General features: G+C 36.1%; 1 protein-coding gene across 1 annotated transcript in view; it reads left to right on the plus strand.

Annotated features, from left to right (window-relative positions):
• Positions 1-15618, plus strand: part of PSMA3 (proteasome subunit alpha 3) — a 40942-nt gene extending 25324 nt beyond the window's left edge. The window contains exons 6-11 of the mRNA XM_027842897.1: positions 653-725; positions 2121-2186; positions 13178-13224; positions 14465-14532; positions 15053-15117; positions 15448-15618. Of these exons, the coding sequence (XP_027698698.1) occupies positions 653-725; positions 2121-2186; positions 13178-13224; positions 14465-14532; positions 15053-15117; positions 15448-15492 (364 nt within the window). The 3' untranslated portion in view covers positions 15493-15618. The remainder of the gene's footprint in view (positions 1-652; positions 726-2120; positions 2187-13177; positions 13225-14464; positions 14533-15052; positions 15118-15447) is intronic.
• The last annotated feature ends 638 nt before the right edge of the window (positions 15619-16256 follow it).

Below are 16256 nucleotides of genomic sequence, written 5' to 3' on the forward strand. Positions count from 1 at the left end.
AAAATGCTTTGTGAGACCTGAGGGGAACAAGGTTTGGTATTTGAGTTGGGCTTTAAAATAGTACTAAGGACGGAGAGAGGAAGAACAGATTATCTAGGCATGAGGAACAGCATCAGCAAAGGCACAGAGGTAGGAATGCACAGGTGACAGTCTAGTTTTGGAAAATGACAACAGATCAGTTTCTTCAGGAGAAAGGTGAAGATGGAATCCAGATTCTGTGGGTTTTGATAGGGAGACTGGGAATAGTTAAGATTTGAGATGAGGCTAAAAAGGTAGTTTGTGAAGAGCCTTGAGTATTGTATGAAGTCATGCAAGTAGGAAAAATTTTTATCAAATGAGAGGTCTGAGAAAATGATAGGGGAAAAACCTACCAATTTAAGTGAATAGACCATTGCAACATTAGAGAGTAGTTTCAGTAATAAGGATAGATGAAAGCCAAGTTACAAAAATTTTAAGTAGAGTGGGTGGTGATACCAAAGGAAATCTTTCTTAGGGCCCTTTATTTCTACTATGACCTCAGCTTAGTATTTCAGTAGTGAAATGCTATTAGAACCTTTTCCAGAAACTTTAGAAACTGAAATCTAGATCTTGTGTTTATATTCGTAATAGTTTTGTAAGTGTCATGTTTATGGTAATTGTTATTCTTACACAGTTTCATGTTAGGGTCTTACGGTGCAAATGATGGAGCACAACTCTATATGATTGACCCATCGGGTGTTTCATATGTGAGTATTTTTAAAAGTTTTTATTGACAAACTAGAAACAAGCCTTTTGCATCATCTTAATTTCTAAATCTTTCTCTCTCTCTCTCTTTCTCCCCCAAATAACCATGCCTTGTAAATGTGTGAGTACTTCCACCCAATCTAGAGCTATTTCTTGTCTTATATTCCTCTCATGCTCAGAATTTTAAGTTATGCTCTAACTCCAAAGGGGCTTAAACTTTTATTTTTTAAAAATCTGATCTTCCTTTAATGGTGTGGAATTTTATTGAAAAGGCTTTTAAAAAGCAAAAGAAAACAATTAATGGTAAGCTCTTTATACTGTCTATAAAGAATATTTTTAAAAAACTCGTGTTACTTTTGTGATTTCAAAATCAAAGAATTAGATGGTTACTGAATCTTGTCAACAATATGCACTACATGAAATTTTTATAAGATATCATTCATCCCAAAGATGAATGTCCCTTGACAATGGAAAAAATTGATTATCGGGGATATTGAAGGTGATCATGTGATTTCATTAAAGCTTTTAAGATGGGTGATACAAAATGTGACATCTTTGAACAGTTTTTCAAAAAAAAATGGACCATATTGGTCCAAATATAAATTGGTATTTTTCTGGCTTGTATAAAAATTGAATGTTAGGGTTTTCTTTTTGGTAGTATATACCTTTATATTTTTCTCATGTATTTAATTTTGAGTAGCACATTTTCGGGGGTGGGGGGTGGTGGTGCTGATTCTGGCCAGTATTTTTGGCATTGACCTTGCAGTTTTTCTTTAAAAAACAAACGAAAAAAAAAAAAACTCAGAGCAGCTAAGTGGTACAGTGGATAGAGCTCTGGCCTTGGAGTCAGGAGTACCTGAATTCAAATCCAGCCTCAGACACTTGACACTAGCTGTGTGACTGTGGGCAAGTCACTTAACCCCGATTATCTCACCAAAAAGAGGGGGAAGGGGGACGGGAACATGATGACCTTTGAAACAAATAAGCATTGTCAAGCAATTTTCCTAAAAATGTTACACTTCCATTCTTTTTTCTTTGAAAAATTTCATTTTAAGGGTATAGCATCTCCTGAATAAGAAATTTATCTTCATCTATTTGAAAAAGTAAATATTTTAATTGATTATAGATGAGTTATAAAGATACTGCAGATGGCCACCTTAAATATATACTAGTCAAATCTATTATAATCACATCTCTGCATAGCAGATTTCCAGATTGTGTGTGTGTGATAGGTAAAATGTATATCAAAATATTATATAATGTACCAATATATATCAAACATACAAAATAGAATTTAAAAACATTTTTATACTCTACTTTTTATTATTCTTCTCTTGCCTTAGAAATAACTTATATTACTATTATTCTTAATTAATATTCTACCTGTGTTCTTATAGGGTTATTGGGGATGTGCCATTGGTAAAGCCAGGCAAGCAGCAAAAACAGAAATAGAGAAACTCCAGGTAGGACTTAATTTATACAAATGTTTAATTTGCCAAAAGTCATAACAGTGGTTGTATTCAAATATAATGGGGGAAAAAATCTGCCTTGGGTTATTCTGTCACCAAGATTGCCTAAGATGTTTAAAATGTTGTTTTTCATTGATCAGATACTGTAGTGGCATCCACAAAAAAAGCTACACAAAAATGTAAGCGTAATGTATGTGTAGCCAAAACAGATTCTTACTTTTATTCTTGAGTATACAGAAAATATAATTTTAAAATTATTGTATAGTTGGTATTGTGGTATAATCCTTGTTCTCTGTGCTGCCTTAGAAAGGCTGAGGCTTGGCATATCCCTTGACCTCAGGAATTCTGAGTCAACAGTCAACTAAGGCAATCCAGTGTCAGCATTAAGTTTGGCACGATTATGTTGAGCCCTTAGAAGTGGGGAGGCCACCAGATTGCCGAAGGAGGGGCAAATCAGCTAGGTCAAAGCTCCTTCGCTGGTTAGAGTTGTACTGAGCTCACAAGGAGCTCTGTACTTGCAGCCTGGAAGAAACAGGGGGACATCCAGTCTTCTAAAATAAAAATATAGCATAAATTTTTTTTATTATCTTCAAACAATTTATTGGGTTTAATTTCACCATTGTCTGTAGGATTTTCTAGCCTTTCTAAATATGGCTTAAACTTATCAGCCCCTTCTACAACAACCTGCTGGGTTTTCTTCATTACCACTCTGAACATGCCTTTTGCTGTGTTTGGACATTTAGTATATCTTTCCAGACAATTTTACTCTAAGCTTAGGCAATGGTACTTGTCCTAGACACAAAAGAAGCTGGGAGTGATAGGAGTTTGTGTTGCTTTATCAGTTTTTTGTGAAGATTAAGATAATGTAAAGTACTCTTTACAAAATACTAAGAATTATTGATAGAAATCTCTTTGATTATCTAAGGGATTGAAACAGAATGGAAATGGTTTAAAAGACCAAAGGAAGATGATTTTTCTTTTCCCTGAAAAGAAAAAAAGTACCGACAGTTCTTGTTTCAACACCCTGATAGACAGATAGCAGGACCCTGACACCCCCACCCCCAGACAATGGCAGTGGTGGTGTGGGCCCCATGCACTGAAGTTGCTCTGGTTGCAGAAAGGTTGGGGGTAGGAGAGAGGTGCCAGGCTCTGAAGCCACTCCACAGGGGAGAAGGAAATCTGCATAACTATCCACTTACCTTAAGTAAGAACTGGCTGTAAAACTAAATGGAAGTAAATTGGTTCTTAGCAATGTATCAATTTAATAAAACACGACTTTCACCATTGTCTATAGGACTTTCTAACCTTTCTAAATATGACTCAAATATATCATCCCCTTCTACAACAACCCACTGGCTTTCCTTCATTACCACTCTGAACATGCCTTTTATTATGTACTTGGAATGTCATTTTCCCATCTGAAACTTAACCCATGCCTTGAGGTCCAGATTAGATAGTGTTAAGTATTACCCAGTACTGTTTATTTTTATGTCATTGGCATAGTCCAAGTTTTTGGGAAGTGGGGGTCTTCTGTTGTTTTGCTCTTACTGAACTTACATATTGAGGGCCAATTCCCCTTTTGGGTTTGTAATTGCCAATGTCCAAATCCGGTTTGTGTCTGTGTTCCAAGGATTCTTTTTTGTCAGCACTGTTATTTCTTGAGACATAACATTTACAGAAATAAGGCTAGATGGTTTTAAAAATAAGCCATAGTTGGGGCAGCTAGGTGGCGCAGTGGATAGAGCTCCGGCCTTGGAGTCAGGAGGACCTGAGTTCAAATCTAGCCTCAGACACTTGATACTTATTAGCTGTGTAACCCTGGGCAAGTCACTTAACCCTGATTGCTTATTTAAAAAAAAGCCATAGTTTACCAAGGCTGTTTCTAAAACTAAAACTCCAACCTGGGGTTTGAGCCTACACCTTTTTACCCAGGGCCAGGCCTTTGTCCTTTACGTTTTTCCCCACTCCAAACTACTAATTTAAATTAACCCCATTGGTTAATATAACATTCCTTCAATAATTAGATAATAATAAAGAAGAAATGGTACAGGAGCTTTGCATTGTATTCTTTTTTTTTTAATTAATTTATTTTCATTTATCAACAATCATTTCCATAAGCTTTTGCCTCCCCAAGACAGCATGCAATCTGGTATAGGATATACACATACATTCCTAATAGTTCCACTTTCATCGTGTTATAAGGAAAAATTAGAACCAATAGAACCACAAGAAAGAGGAAACAAAATAAAACAGAAGAAAAAAAGAGCAAACGATATGCTTCGATCTGCATTCAAACTCCATAGTTCATTCTCTGCATGTGGATAGCGTTTTCCATCATGAGACTTTTGGAGATGTCTTAGATCCTTGCATTGCTGAGAAGGACCAAGTCTATCAAAGTTAGTCATCACACAGTGTGGCTGTTACTGTGGCCAGTGTTTCTTGGTTCTGCTTACTTCATTCAGCATCAATCCATACAAGTCTTTGCAGGTTTTTCTGAAGTCTGCCTGCTCATCATTTCTTACAGCACAATAGTATTCCATTACATTCATATACCACAACTTGTTCAGCCATTCCCCAATTGATGGGCATCCCCTCGATTTCCAATTCTTTGCCACCACAAAAAGAGCTACTATAAATATTTTTGTATATGTGGATCCTTTTCCTGTTTTTATGATCTCTTTGGGATCCAGACCTAGAAGTGGTATTTCTGGGTCAAAGGGTATGCACATTTTTATAGCCCTTTGGGCACAGTTACATATTGCTCTCCACAATGGTTGGATCATTTCACAGCTCCACCAACAGTGCATTAGTGTTTCAATATTCCCACATCATCTCCAACATTTATCATTTTCCTGTTTTGTCATGTTGGCCAGTCTGATATCATTTCTCTAATCAGTAGTGATTTAGAGCATTTTTTCATATGACCAAAGATGACTTTAATTTCTTCATCTGAGAACTGCCTGTTCATATCCTTTGACCATTTATCAATTTGGGGAATGACTTGTATTCTTATAAATTTGACTTAGTTTTCTATATATTTTAGAAATGAGGCCCTTATCAGAGACACTGGTTATAAAAATTCTTTCCCAGTTTTCTGCTTCCCTCCTAATCTTGGTTGCATTGGCTTTGTTTTGTGAGAAATATTCCTAATGTCGTATCTCTTGTGTAGTCTTGTGTGTTGTAAGGAAGCCATCCTATATAATAGGTTATGGAAGGACAATAGAAATACAGTTATCATTATTTCCCCATAAGGGAATGAGTTTGTTCTGGTTAGTTGGTTATTATGCCATTCTGGACAAATTGATTCATGGTTTATTCAGTCTTTGTGGCTCTGAACATAGCCAGGGTTTCCAGCAGGCTCTAACCTGGTCTCATAAGTAATTGAATTGATTGCTACCTTCTTAGGGGATATAGTTCCAGAGACTCTTATAGCAGCAGGAGTCAAAGAACCTAAGTGAACATCCTATGACAACTATGACAATTTTCCTACTTTCAATTAAAAATCTTTTTTGAATCAAATTCATCCTTATAATGACTGTATTTGTAAAGATTTTGGAACCTTCACTGAATTTGTCACTGTCACATTCATGTTTTATTCACCTTTAAGAGTATTATCAATTCTCATTTGTCAAACACAACCTGAGAACATCTGACACATGATGCTAGTATTAGACTTTAAGAAAGCTCTTATCTGTTTTTAGGCATTTTTGAAGGCACTTCAGTTTTTTTTTGGGGGGGGTCATAAAGCCAATGTGTGGCTTTTGTTTTTTAAATTAGTGAAGTTGAGAGCCATGATTGTGTTTTCTTTGGAATAGAAGAAGATTCTCAATTCAATGATAACCAAAACCTGAACAAACTGTGGAGGTTTGGCTTTTTAAAAGTGCCTTAACCTTTGATTATTTTTTTTTGGGGGGGGTGGTAATATATGTTAGTGTAGCAAGGTAGAGTGCAGTACAGGGAAAGGCAAACTACCTTGGTATATCTAAAGAGAATTTCCTTTTCAACCACTTTCTCTTTTTTTTTTTTCCTTTAGAGATGAGGAAACTGAAATTGAGAGGTCAAGCAATTCTAAAGGTCATATGTATAAAAAGTGGCAAAGCCAGTATTCTAACCTGGGTCTTCTGACTCCAAATTTTTTTTTACTATGCCACATTCAGGCATATTTTTCCCCATACTGCAATTATTCCTCCAACAGTGCTCCGATTTCTTTCATTAGGTGTTAAGGAGGCTAAGTATATCAAAGGATAGAGCCTAGAAAAGGAGTCAAGAAGACTTGAATGCAAATCCAACCCCAGACATTTACTAGCTTTGTGATCCTGGGCAAGTCACTTGACTTCTCTCTGCCTCAGTTTCCTTTTCTTTAAAATGATGATAATGAGGACATCTATCTCCCAAGGTAGTTGTGAAGATATAATGAGATAGTATTTGTAAAGTTCTTTGTAAACCTTAAATGCTAGCTTTTGTCATTTATTATTGTGATTATTAATAGTGAAATACACATAATTAGGTATTCTAATGTTATTCTGTTCAAATGCTTAACTGAAGCAATAGCCAATAAGTAAAACAGTAGGATTAAACTAATGCAATGGTAGAAATAGTTTTATCAGCACCATATTTCACATCCAAGTTGTAGTCATACCACCAGTGTTAGTTCTGGCACTCGTGTACACTTGCATAAGTGTGAGCATGTCACATTGCCTCTCTGGACCTGTATTTTCTGTTTTATGAAGTGAAGGCTAACATTGGATTAGGTGATTTTCCAGCTTTAAATGTAGTCCCAGGATTGTGGCAGATGTGTTGCCCTGAGTATAACTGCATAAGCTATATGCAGTCACTATTCAGACTTTGAATAACCAGTTTTACTTAATGGCCATAACAACAAAACAGTTCAGAGGTCCTGGCCTTAGTTTGTGTGTTATCTTCACTTGACATGATTGCTTTTACCCATCACATAGCCACAACTACCAGCATTCTACTAGCTATTCTTCACTCATAGGCACTATTTTTGTGTTCATGGGATAGAATGGAGGGGCTGTGAATCCCATGCCATTGGAAACACAACCACATAGAGTTTATGAAAAGAGCATGTCTTTTGTGAGTCTTGTTCCTATGGAAGATCATTGTGTGATCCCAGGCAGATTGTTTAACTACACTGGCCTTTAGCTTCCTCATCTATAAAAATTAGGAAATTGGACCAAGGTCACCTTTGTAGTTCCATCTATTTCTGGACTGGAAAAGTAGGAGGGGGCTAGGTTATAAAGGGCTTTGAATGCCAAACAGAAGATTTCATATTTGCCCCTGGAGGCAATAGTAAACCACTGGAGTTTATTGAGGGTGACTGGCTGAATGGAGAATGTATTTGGATTGGAGAGAGACTCGAGGCAGGCTGACCTACCAATACGCTATTGCAGTAATCCAGGCATGCAGTGATGAGGACCTGTACTAGAGTGGTTGCAGTGTCAGAGAAGAGAAGGGGGCTTATTCAAGAGATGTTGTAAAGGTGAAATTGTTAGACCTTAGCAACAGATTTGGGTAGGGGAGTGAGGAATCCAGAATGACTCCTAGGTTGTGAGCCCGTAGGACTGAGGGCATGGAAGGTAAGAGTGGGGGGATTGAAAGATAAATGAGTTCTGTTTTGTACATACTGAGTTTAAGATGTCTACTGGACGTCCATTTCAATGTCTGAAAGGTAGTTGGAGATGAAAGATTGGAGGTTAGCATTAGGGCAGGATTAGGTAGATTTGAGAATTAACAGCATAGAGATGGTAATTAAATCCATGGGAGCTGATGAGATTACCAAATGATGTAATACCGAAGGAGAAGAGAAGAGGGCCCAGGATAGGACAGAACCTTGAGGGACACCTGTGATTAGAGGGAGTGATCTGGATGAAGATCTAGCAAAGCAGACTATGAAGGAGCAGTCAAATAGAAAACCAGGAGAGAGTGGTGTCCTGAAAACCTAGAGAGAAGAGACTAAAAAGTAGAAGAGAGTAATTAACAGTGTCAGAGTGCACAAGGAGAACGAGGATTGAGAAAAGGCCATTGAATTAGATTTGGCAACTAAGAGATCGTTAGTAACTTTGGAGAGAGCAGTTTTGGTGAAATGACAATGTTAGAAGCTAGATTGTAAGGGCTTTTAAGAGAGTGAGAGAAAAATGGAGACACTTACTGTAGATAGCCTATCTGAGGAGTTTAGCTACAAAGGACATAAAAGCTATATGAGGATAATTACGTCTAGTGAAGTTTTAGGGAATAGATTCTTTTGTCATTCTGGTAACATACTTACTGCATTTACTGTGGGATAATGCTGACCAAATTCTCTTTGATTTGACATTTGTGGCCTTTGGAACTCCCACCTTTCCCTTAATCCAACAAATTTAGTATTCAAGGATTCTATTTTTTGCAACTACTTACAAAAAAAGACTTAATTATGTTTATTTCTAAAACTATAGAGCCTAGGTAGCTTCTATTTAACATTTTTTTTTTAAAGATTCATTAACAAATGTTATTTCAACTAGTTATCTTTCTTTAAAAAATTGACAATGTTCATTTAAAATTTTGATTTCCAGATTCTCTCCCTCTTTCTGACCCCTTCCTCACTCACTAAAAAGGCAAACAACATGATATCAATTATACATGTCACATCACGCAAAACATTTCGGGCAGCTAGATGGCACAGTAGATAGAGCCTCTGGGAGTCAGGAAAACTGTCTTCCTTAGTTCAAATCCAGCCTCAGATACTTAAATAGCTATGTGACCCTGGGCAAGTTACTTAATTCTGTTTGCTTCAGATTCCTTGTCTGTAAAATGAACCGGAGAAGGAAAAGGCAAACCACTCCAGCATCTCTGCCAAGAAAACCCTAAATGGGGTCACAGTTGGATATGCCTGAAACGACTGAACAACAACAAATATTTCCATATTATCCATATTGCAAAAAATAAAAAAAGAAAATGAGAAAATTATACTTCAGTTTACTCAGAGTTCATCAGTTCTCTCTTTGGGGTGGGAAAGCATTTTTAGAATTGTCTTGGATCTCTGTAATTATCAGAGTAGCCAAGTGTTTCACAGCAGATCATTATAACATTGCTGTTACTGTGCACAATATCTCCCCATTGTTCTCACTTCACTTAGCATCATTTCATACTTGCCATGTTTTTTTTGAAATCACCTTCCTCATCATTTCTTACACCATCACAATCACATGCCACAATTTCTTTAGCCATTCTCCCCAATTGAATAACCCCTCAATTTCCAACCCTTTGCCACCACAAAAGGAACTGCTATAAATACTTTTGTACATGTAGTTTCTTTTTCTTTTTCTTTGATCTTTTTGGGGTACAAACCTCGTAGTGGTGTGGCTAGATCAAAGGATATGTGCAATTTTATAGCCCTTGGGGCCTAGTTCTGAATTGTTCTCCAGTATGATTGAACCAGTTTACCACTCCACCAATAATTCATTAATGTACATGTTTTCCCTTATATCCCTCCAACATTTGTCATTTCTAATAGATATGAGGTGGTACTTCAGAGTTGTTATAATTTTCCTTTCTCTACTCAGTAGTGCTTTAGAGCATTTTTTTTTTCAAATGACAATAGAAAGCTTTGATTTCTTATAAAAACTGCCCGTTCATATCCTTTGACCATTTATCTGTTGAGGAATGGTTCTTATTCCTATAAATTTAACTCAGTTCCCTATATATTTGAGAAATGAGGCCTTTATCAGAGAAACTTGCTGTAAAATCTTTTTATATTACTTAAACTGAAGCAAAAGAGGTTCTGCTCCAAACCTTTATTTTTTATGTGTTTTTTTGTTTCATGTGTGTCTCTTGTACACAACATGTTGGATTCTGTTTTCTAATCCATTCTGCCATCAGCTTCTGCTTTATGGGTTCATCCCATTCACATTCACAGTTAGGATTACTGTTTTTCCTTCCATTCTGTTTTCTGCTATTTATCCTTCTCTGTATCCTATCCCCCCCCTCATTTTGCTTCTGACCATTGCCCACACTTAATCTGCCTGCTATTTTGTTATCCTAACCCCTCAGTATCTCTTATCCCCTTCCACTCCAATTTTTCTACTAGGTAAGATAAGATTTCTGTAGCCAACTGAGTGTGCTTATATAGTCTTCCCTCTTTGAACAGGTTCCAGTGAGAATGAGATTCAAGCAATTGCCTCCCTCTTCATTTTCCCCTTCACTATAAAAGCTCTTCCTAGACCTCTTTTATGTGAAAAAATTTGTCCCATTCTACTTCTTCCCAATGCATCCCTCTTGCTTACCCCTACATATTTTTTTTCTTTTTTCTTTTTTTCTTTTATTTTTTTTTAAAGGCAATTGGGGTTAAGTGAGTTGCCCAGGGTCACACAGCTAAGCAGTGTCTGAGGCCAGATTTGAATGCTGTATTTTTTTTTTTTTTTGAAGAACATCTCACACTTGTGCCTCTAAGTAGATTCCTTCTAACTGTCCCAATAATTATAAAGTTCATGGGAGTTGTGTGTATGATCTTTCCATATAGGAATGTACACAGCTTAACTTTATTGAGTCCTTTATGATTATTCTTGTAATGTTTACCTTTTTGTGTTTCTCTTAAGTCTTCTATTTGAATGCCAGATTTTCTATTCATCTCTGGTCTTTTCATCAGGAATGCTTGGAAGTCCTCTATTTCATTAAATGTCCATTTTCCCCCCCTTAGAATTATTTTACTCAGTTTTGCTGGGTAGGTTATTCTTTTCTGTAATCCTAGAACCTTTGCTTTGCAAAATAATCATATTTCAAGCCCTTTGCTTCCTTAACATGGAAGCCACTAAATCTTGTGTGATCTGACTTTGGCTCCCTGATATTTGACTTCTTTCTGACTGCTTACAATGTTTTCTCCTTGAGCTCTGGAATTTGGCTCTAATAGTCTTGCGAGTTTTCATTTTGAGATCTCTTTCAAGTGATCAATGTATTCTTTGAATGTCTATTTGCAATCTAGATCTAAGATATCAGGGCAGATTTCCTTTATAATTTTGTGAAATATGCTGTTGAAGCTTTTTTTTTTCATCATGGCTTTCAGGTAGTGCAATAATTTTTAAATTATCTCCCCGCAATCTATTTTCCAAGTCAGTTGTTTTTCCACTATGATATTTCACATTTTCTATTTTTTTTTAAAAAATTAACTTTAATTTTTTCTTGAAATCTCATGGAGTCATTAGCTTCCACTTGCCAAATTCTGATTTTTAAGGAATTGTTTTCTTGAGTGAGCTTTTGTACCTCTTTTTCCATTTGGCCAATTCTACTTTTAAAGTTTTTTTCTTCAGTGAATTTTTGTGCCTTTTTTGCCATTAGGCCAGTTTTGTTTTTTAATGTGTTATTTTCTTCAGTATTTTTTGTATGCCTCTTTTTGTTGTTTTTCAGTCGTTTCAGGTGTGCCCAACTCTTCGTGACCCCATTTGGGGTTTTTTTGACAAAGATACTGAAGTGGTTTACCATTTCCTTCTCTAATAGATGAGAAACTAAAAAAACAAAACAAAAAAAAATTAAAATAAAAAAATAGATGAGAAACTGAAGCAAACAGGATTAAGTGATTTGTTCAAGGTGACACAGATAGTAAGTGTCTGAGGCCAGATTTGAACTCGGGAAGATGAGTATGACTTTAGGTCTGGCTCTATCCACTATGCCACTTCCCTGTCCCATGCCTCTTTATAATTCTCTTTTCATACTTTTCTTGCATCACTCTTATTTCTTTTCCCAATTTTTCCTCTACCACTCTTATTTCTTCAGTTATTCTAGGAATTCTTGCTGGTCTTGGATCCAGTTAGCTTTTTTTCTTTGCTTGTAGCTGTTTTCACATGTTGTCTTATAAGTTCAATTCTTGGTCTTCCCTGCCACTGTAGTAGCTTTTTATGGTTGAGTTGTTTTTTTGTTTTGGTGCTCAAATTTCCCAGCTTTTTTCTTTTGAACATTATGTTGAAGTTGGGCTCTGCTCACCTGGGTGTGGGCAGGCACTGTACAAGCTTTAGGTTTTTTTGTGCTGCTGTTTCCAGAACTAGTTGCCGGAGTCTGCAAGGTTTTGGTGCTTCCAGGTTGGTATTATCGTGGGAGAGGTGTGGTTACTGCTCTCCTAGTCTGTTCTCTGGTCTTTACCCAAGAAGGGCCCCTGCTCCACTGCAGCTGCAAGTATTAAGTTCCTTTTGGCCTTGGAACTGTGACCAGGGCCCCTTCTCTTTTGTGACTGAACACAAGTACTCTTCTTTGTCCTGGAACTATGACAGAACTACTTATAGGTAGTAGACTTGCCAGTCAGTGCCTGCTGCATCCAGTGCTAGCAAAGGGTCTGCTGTAGTCTCTTTTTGACTACTTCTGTAACTCCCTTACCAACTCTGGGCTGAGAGTTCCCAAAGCTGTTGCAGCTACCTCCAAGGCCCACTGCTAGTGCTCTGGCCACATTCCGGGCCTGCATCCATCCTAGTGTTAAAGACCTATGTAGACCTCCTAGGTTGTCTTAGGCTGTACAAATTGTCGCCCTCTGACCTTTCTTGGCTCCATTGCTCCAACTTTTTATTTGACATATTATTTTAAAGTTGTTTGGAATACAGCCTGTACTCTGCCATCTTGGCTTCACTTCAGCTAGATCATCTTGACAGCACAGATAGCATAGGTGCTGTGGTATTAGAATTACTATAAAGAAGTTTTTGGACTCGAATTGAGAATGGCAAATTGATAAATTTGACTTTGGGTATATTCTAACGTAACAGTTTTTATCTGTAATGATGTTAACTGCATTCAAATATAATACAGTCTTGAAAACATTGTTGGAATCAAGAAATGTAAGCCCTCTGATATATCACTTTGGGCAAGTAAGTGGAAGCCTATTTAGCCTTTAGTTACTGATTTACAAAACGAATCAAATAATGCCCGTAATAAGCCCAGAGATTTTTTAAAAATGCATGTTTATATAATTGTATTTTCTGGTTTTACCCTCCTGATGATACATTTTCTCATAGATGAAAGAAATGACTTGTCGTGATGTTGTTAAAGAAGTTGCAAAAATGTAAGTATTTTTCCATCATTAAGTTTCTTAACTAACTGGGTCTCAGAATTATTTTCATAGTTGCAGTCATTACATTTAGTGCCTGAGTTTGGTAAAATGGAGATTAATTTTTGATTTAACTTTTATAAAGTTAATGTTTTTTTTGTCCTATTAAGGTGACTTATGCAGGTTATTCATCACTGACTCACCAGTCTTAGTCCTGTCTTATTTTTTCCCCCGCAGAAACATATTCAGGCTTAAGGAAAAAAAAAACCCTTTGTTGCACTCAGGCATCATGAGAATTGAGAAACATGAAACTTTGGGCCATAAAAACAGAAGCCTTCATGAGACAGAAAACTTAATTATTTTAAATGTCTCAAACCCATGAAAAGTTTCCACAACAAAAAGTTTATTAGGGGACTATAAGAACAGGGCAATTTGAGGAGCAAAAGAGCTTTAAAAACTAGGGAATATAAAGACAGATAAACAATCTGAAAGCTAAAGATGTTTTTGTCAAATGCAAGGAGATACAAATTCCATTTGTGGAATAGTTGGGCTAGGAGGAAGTAATATGAAATATGAGTGGAGCCAGATGATAGAAGGCCTTAATTCTTATGCAGAAGAGGTTGTATTTTACGCTTAGAGGCAAGAGGAAAGTTAAAATGACCTGTACTTTAGATTGTTTGGTAAATTTGTTAGATGGAGGATTCGAATTAGGGAGACCAAGAAGAGATTGATTTTCAGGAGTATATACTTTTAGAGCTTAAGGGCACCTCCGAGGTCATATAGTGCAACTCCTTTGTTTTATAAAGAAGGAAGCAGAGGCTCAAAGATTTGGTGACTTATTTGAATGTAGGTGTTTCAGAATTCTTAAATTCATGTTCTCTTTGTCAAGTTGATGATTATAATATGCATTCAGTTCCCTTGAAGGTTCCTTTAACAAACATCTCACTCTCCTTAGGTTTTAGTCCTGTAAGTTCTTTAACCACAAATTTGTGGTTTTATCATTGTGACTCATTTAAGGGGTCTTCAAATATTCTTTTGTAACTTAAAAAAAAAGATTTATACTGAACATGTGTCATCTTAGCTTAAACTCTGAAAACTACACATACACGTACACTTTTTTTCTTTTGGTCAAGATTTGATTTCATTGGTTTGGGAAACTTTCCAGTGAAGAAACTATTTTTGCCAGTGCAGACTGATCTGCAGTTTATAGATTAAATTATTCACGTGATAATTTTCTTACTTTTTTTTATTCCAGAATCTATATAGTACATGATGAAGTTAAGGACAAAGCTTTTGAACTGGAGCTTAGTTGGGTTGGAGAAGGTAAAAGTTCTTTCATAAACATTCCTTTGTACATTTTTGTTTGGTGAGCTTAGACTGTAAACCCTTTGGGATAACTCAATGTTTTGTCACTGTTTTTTAAAGTGTCACATGTTGAGGTCACAGTGAGGTTTGAAAACTGATTGTTTTTCCAGGATTTTGAAATCATAACATAATTCAATACAAATAGCATTTCAGAAAGTATTATATCTGAAAGGGACTTTCCTGCTTCCAAGTCTAGTACCATTTATACAATGCTGTTTCTCCAGTCTTTTACTTCTAACAACAGAAAATTCTTCTAAAGGAGACTCAGCAAGGCTCCAACATGGAGATCGCAGTATAACTTTCCAGCACTTCCTGCATTAAGCATTGACAATATAGTTCAGTTTTTAAATGTGTGTTAAGAGTAGTTTAAATACACAAGTGTGAGACATTCAAACATTAATAATTATAACAATAACATGCTACTACACATACTTTTAAGTCAAAATTCTGAAATTTGAAAATATGCCTTAATTTACAGTAACCAAAGGAAGGCATGAAATTGTTCCAAAAGATATAAGAGAAGAAGCAGAGAAATATGCCAAGGTAAGTACTTTGTAGAAGTGTAGCCAGGTTGATTTTTCTAATTGTGGGTGGAATTGGGTAAAAAATGAGAATTTATGTGAAAACATAGATGTGGGAAATAACTAAGAAACAGATTACTTGAAATGGTCTTGGAAAACAGATTGGGAGTGATGGTGTGGGAGAGAGCATTTAAAGATTAACCCTGTGATTAAACTATTCAGTACTGGCTTTTCATCAGTTGTATAGTTGCAGGTTAAGGTTTGTTCATGGGTGTGTTCCACATAACCACAGACTATTTTAAGAAGCATTTTAGTATTCAAATACTGACTGACTATTCTTCTTTTAAAACAGGAATCTTTGAAAGAAGATGATGAATCAGATGATGATAATATGTAACATGAATGCTACAATACTTTTTTTAAAGAATTGTTTTACATGTAAACTATGTACAAGTGGTGTCCTGTGGATTATTAGCCCAGTGACAGATTACCAATTTATTAAAAATTTATCTTGTATCCACAAGTTCATTTGTTTTCTATGACAAAATCTCTACTTTGGAGGGGTTTTAAGGACTTTGCCCATTTTGGCTCACATTATTACTATTAGGCAGTCTACTTGAATCTCTGGCAGATTGACTTAAAAGGTTCCAATTAAAGATGAAATCTATTTCTTTAGCAGCTTATTCTTTACTGTAACTAAAACAACTTTAAATAAGAGATTACTATGGCATAATATATTGTCTAAAATCCCTATCATACTTATTAATCCTTTTCTGCCTCTCTCATGTCAAAGGAGTGAAGATAGAGTTAAGTCTAGTAGAAGTTTTTCCTCAGCTACCCTGCCTTTTTCGTGGTTCTAAGAATAGTTACTAGATACAGTAGGAAATAATACTAAACTACTGGTTTTATAGTAGCTAGCGAAACTCTAAACTTGTGAAATTGACACATGCCAATTTTGGAAACTTCAACTTAGTGCAAGGCAACTACTATTTTTTAGTTAAGAGTGGACTTTGCCATTGCTGGACTTTGAATATTTATGTAGTTTACAGCAAACTTCATAAATACTTAACTAAATTCGAGTAACCTGGTAGTTTAGCTTCTCTCAAATAAAGTATTAAGACTTGGCCCCTCGAATTGGCCTTATTTGCACAAAAGCAGAAG

Source organism: Vombatus ursinus, unplaced genomic scaffold (genome assembly GCF_900497805.2).
Source record: "Vombatus ursinus unplaced genomic scaffold, bare-nosed wombat genome assembly UNPS02014893.1, whole genome shotgun sequence".
Taxonomy (NCBI): domain Eukaryota; kingdom Metazoa; phylum Chordata; class Mammalia; order Diprotodontia; family Vombatidae; genus Vombatus; species Vombatus ursinus.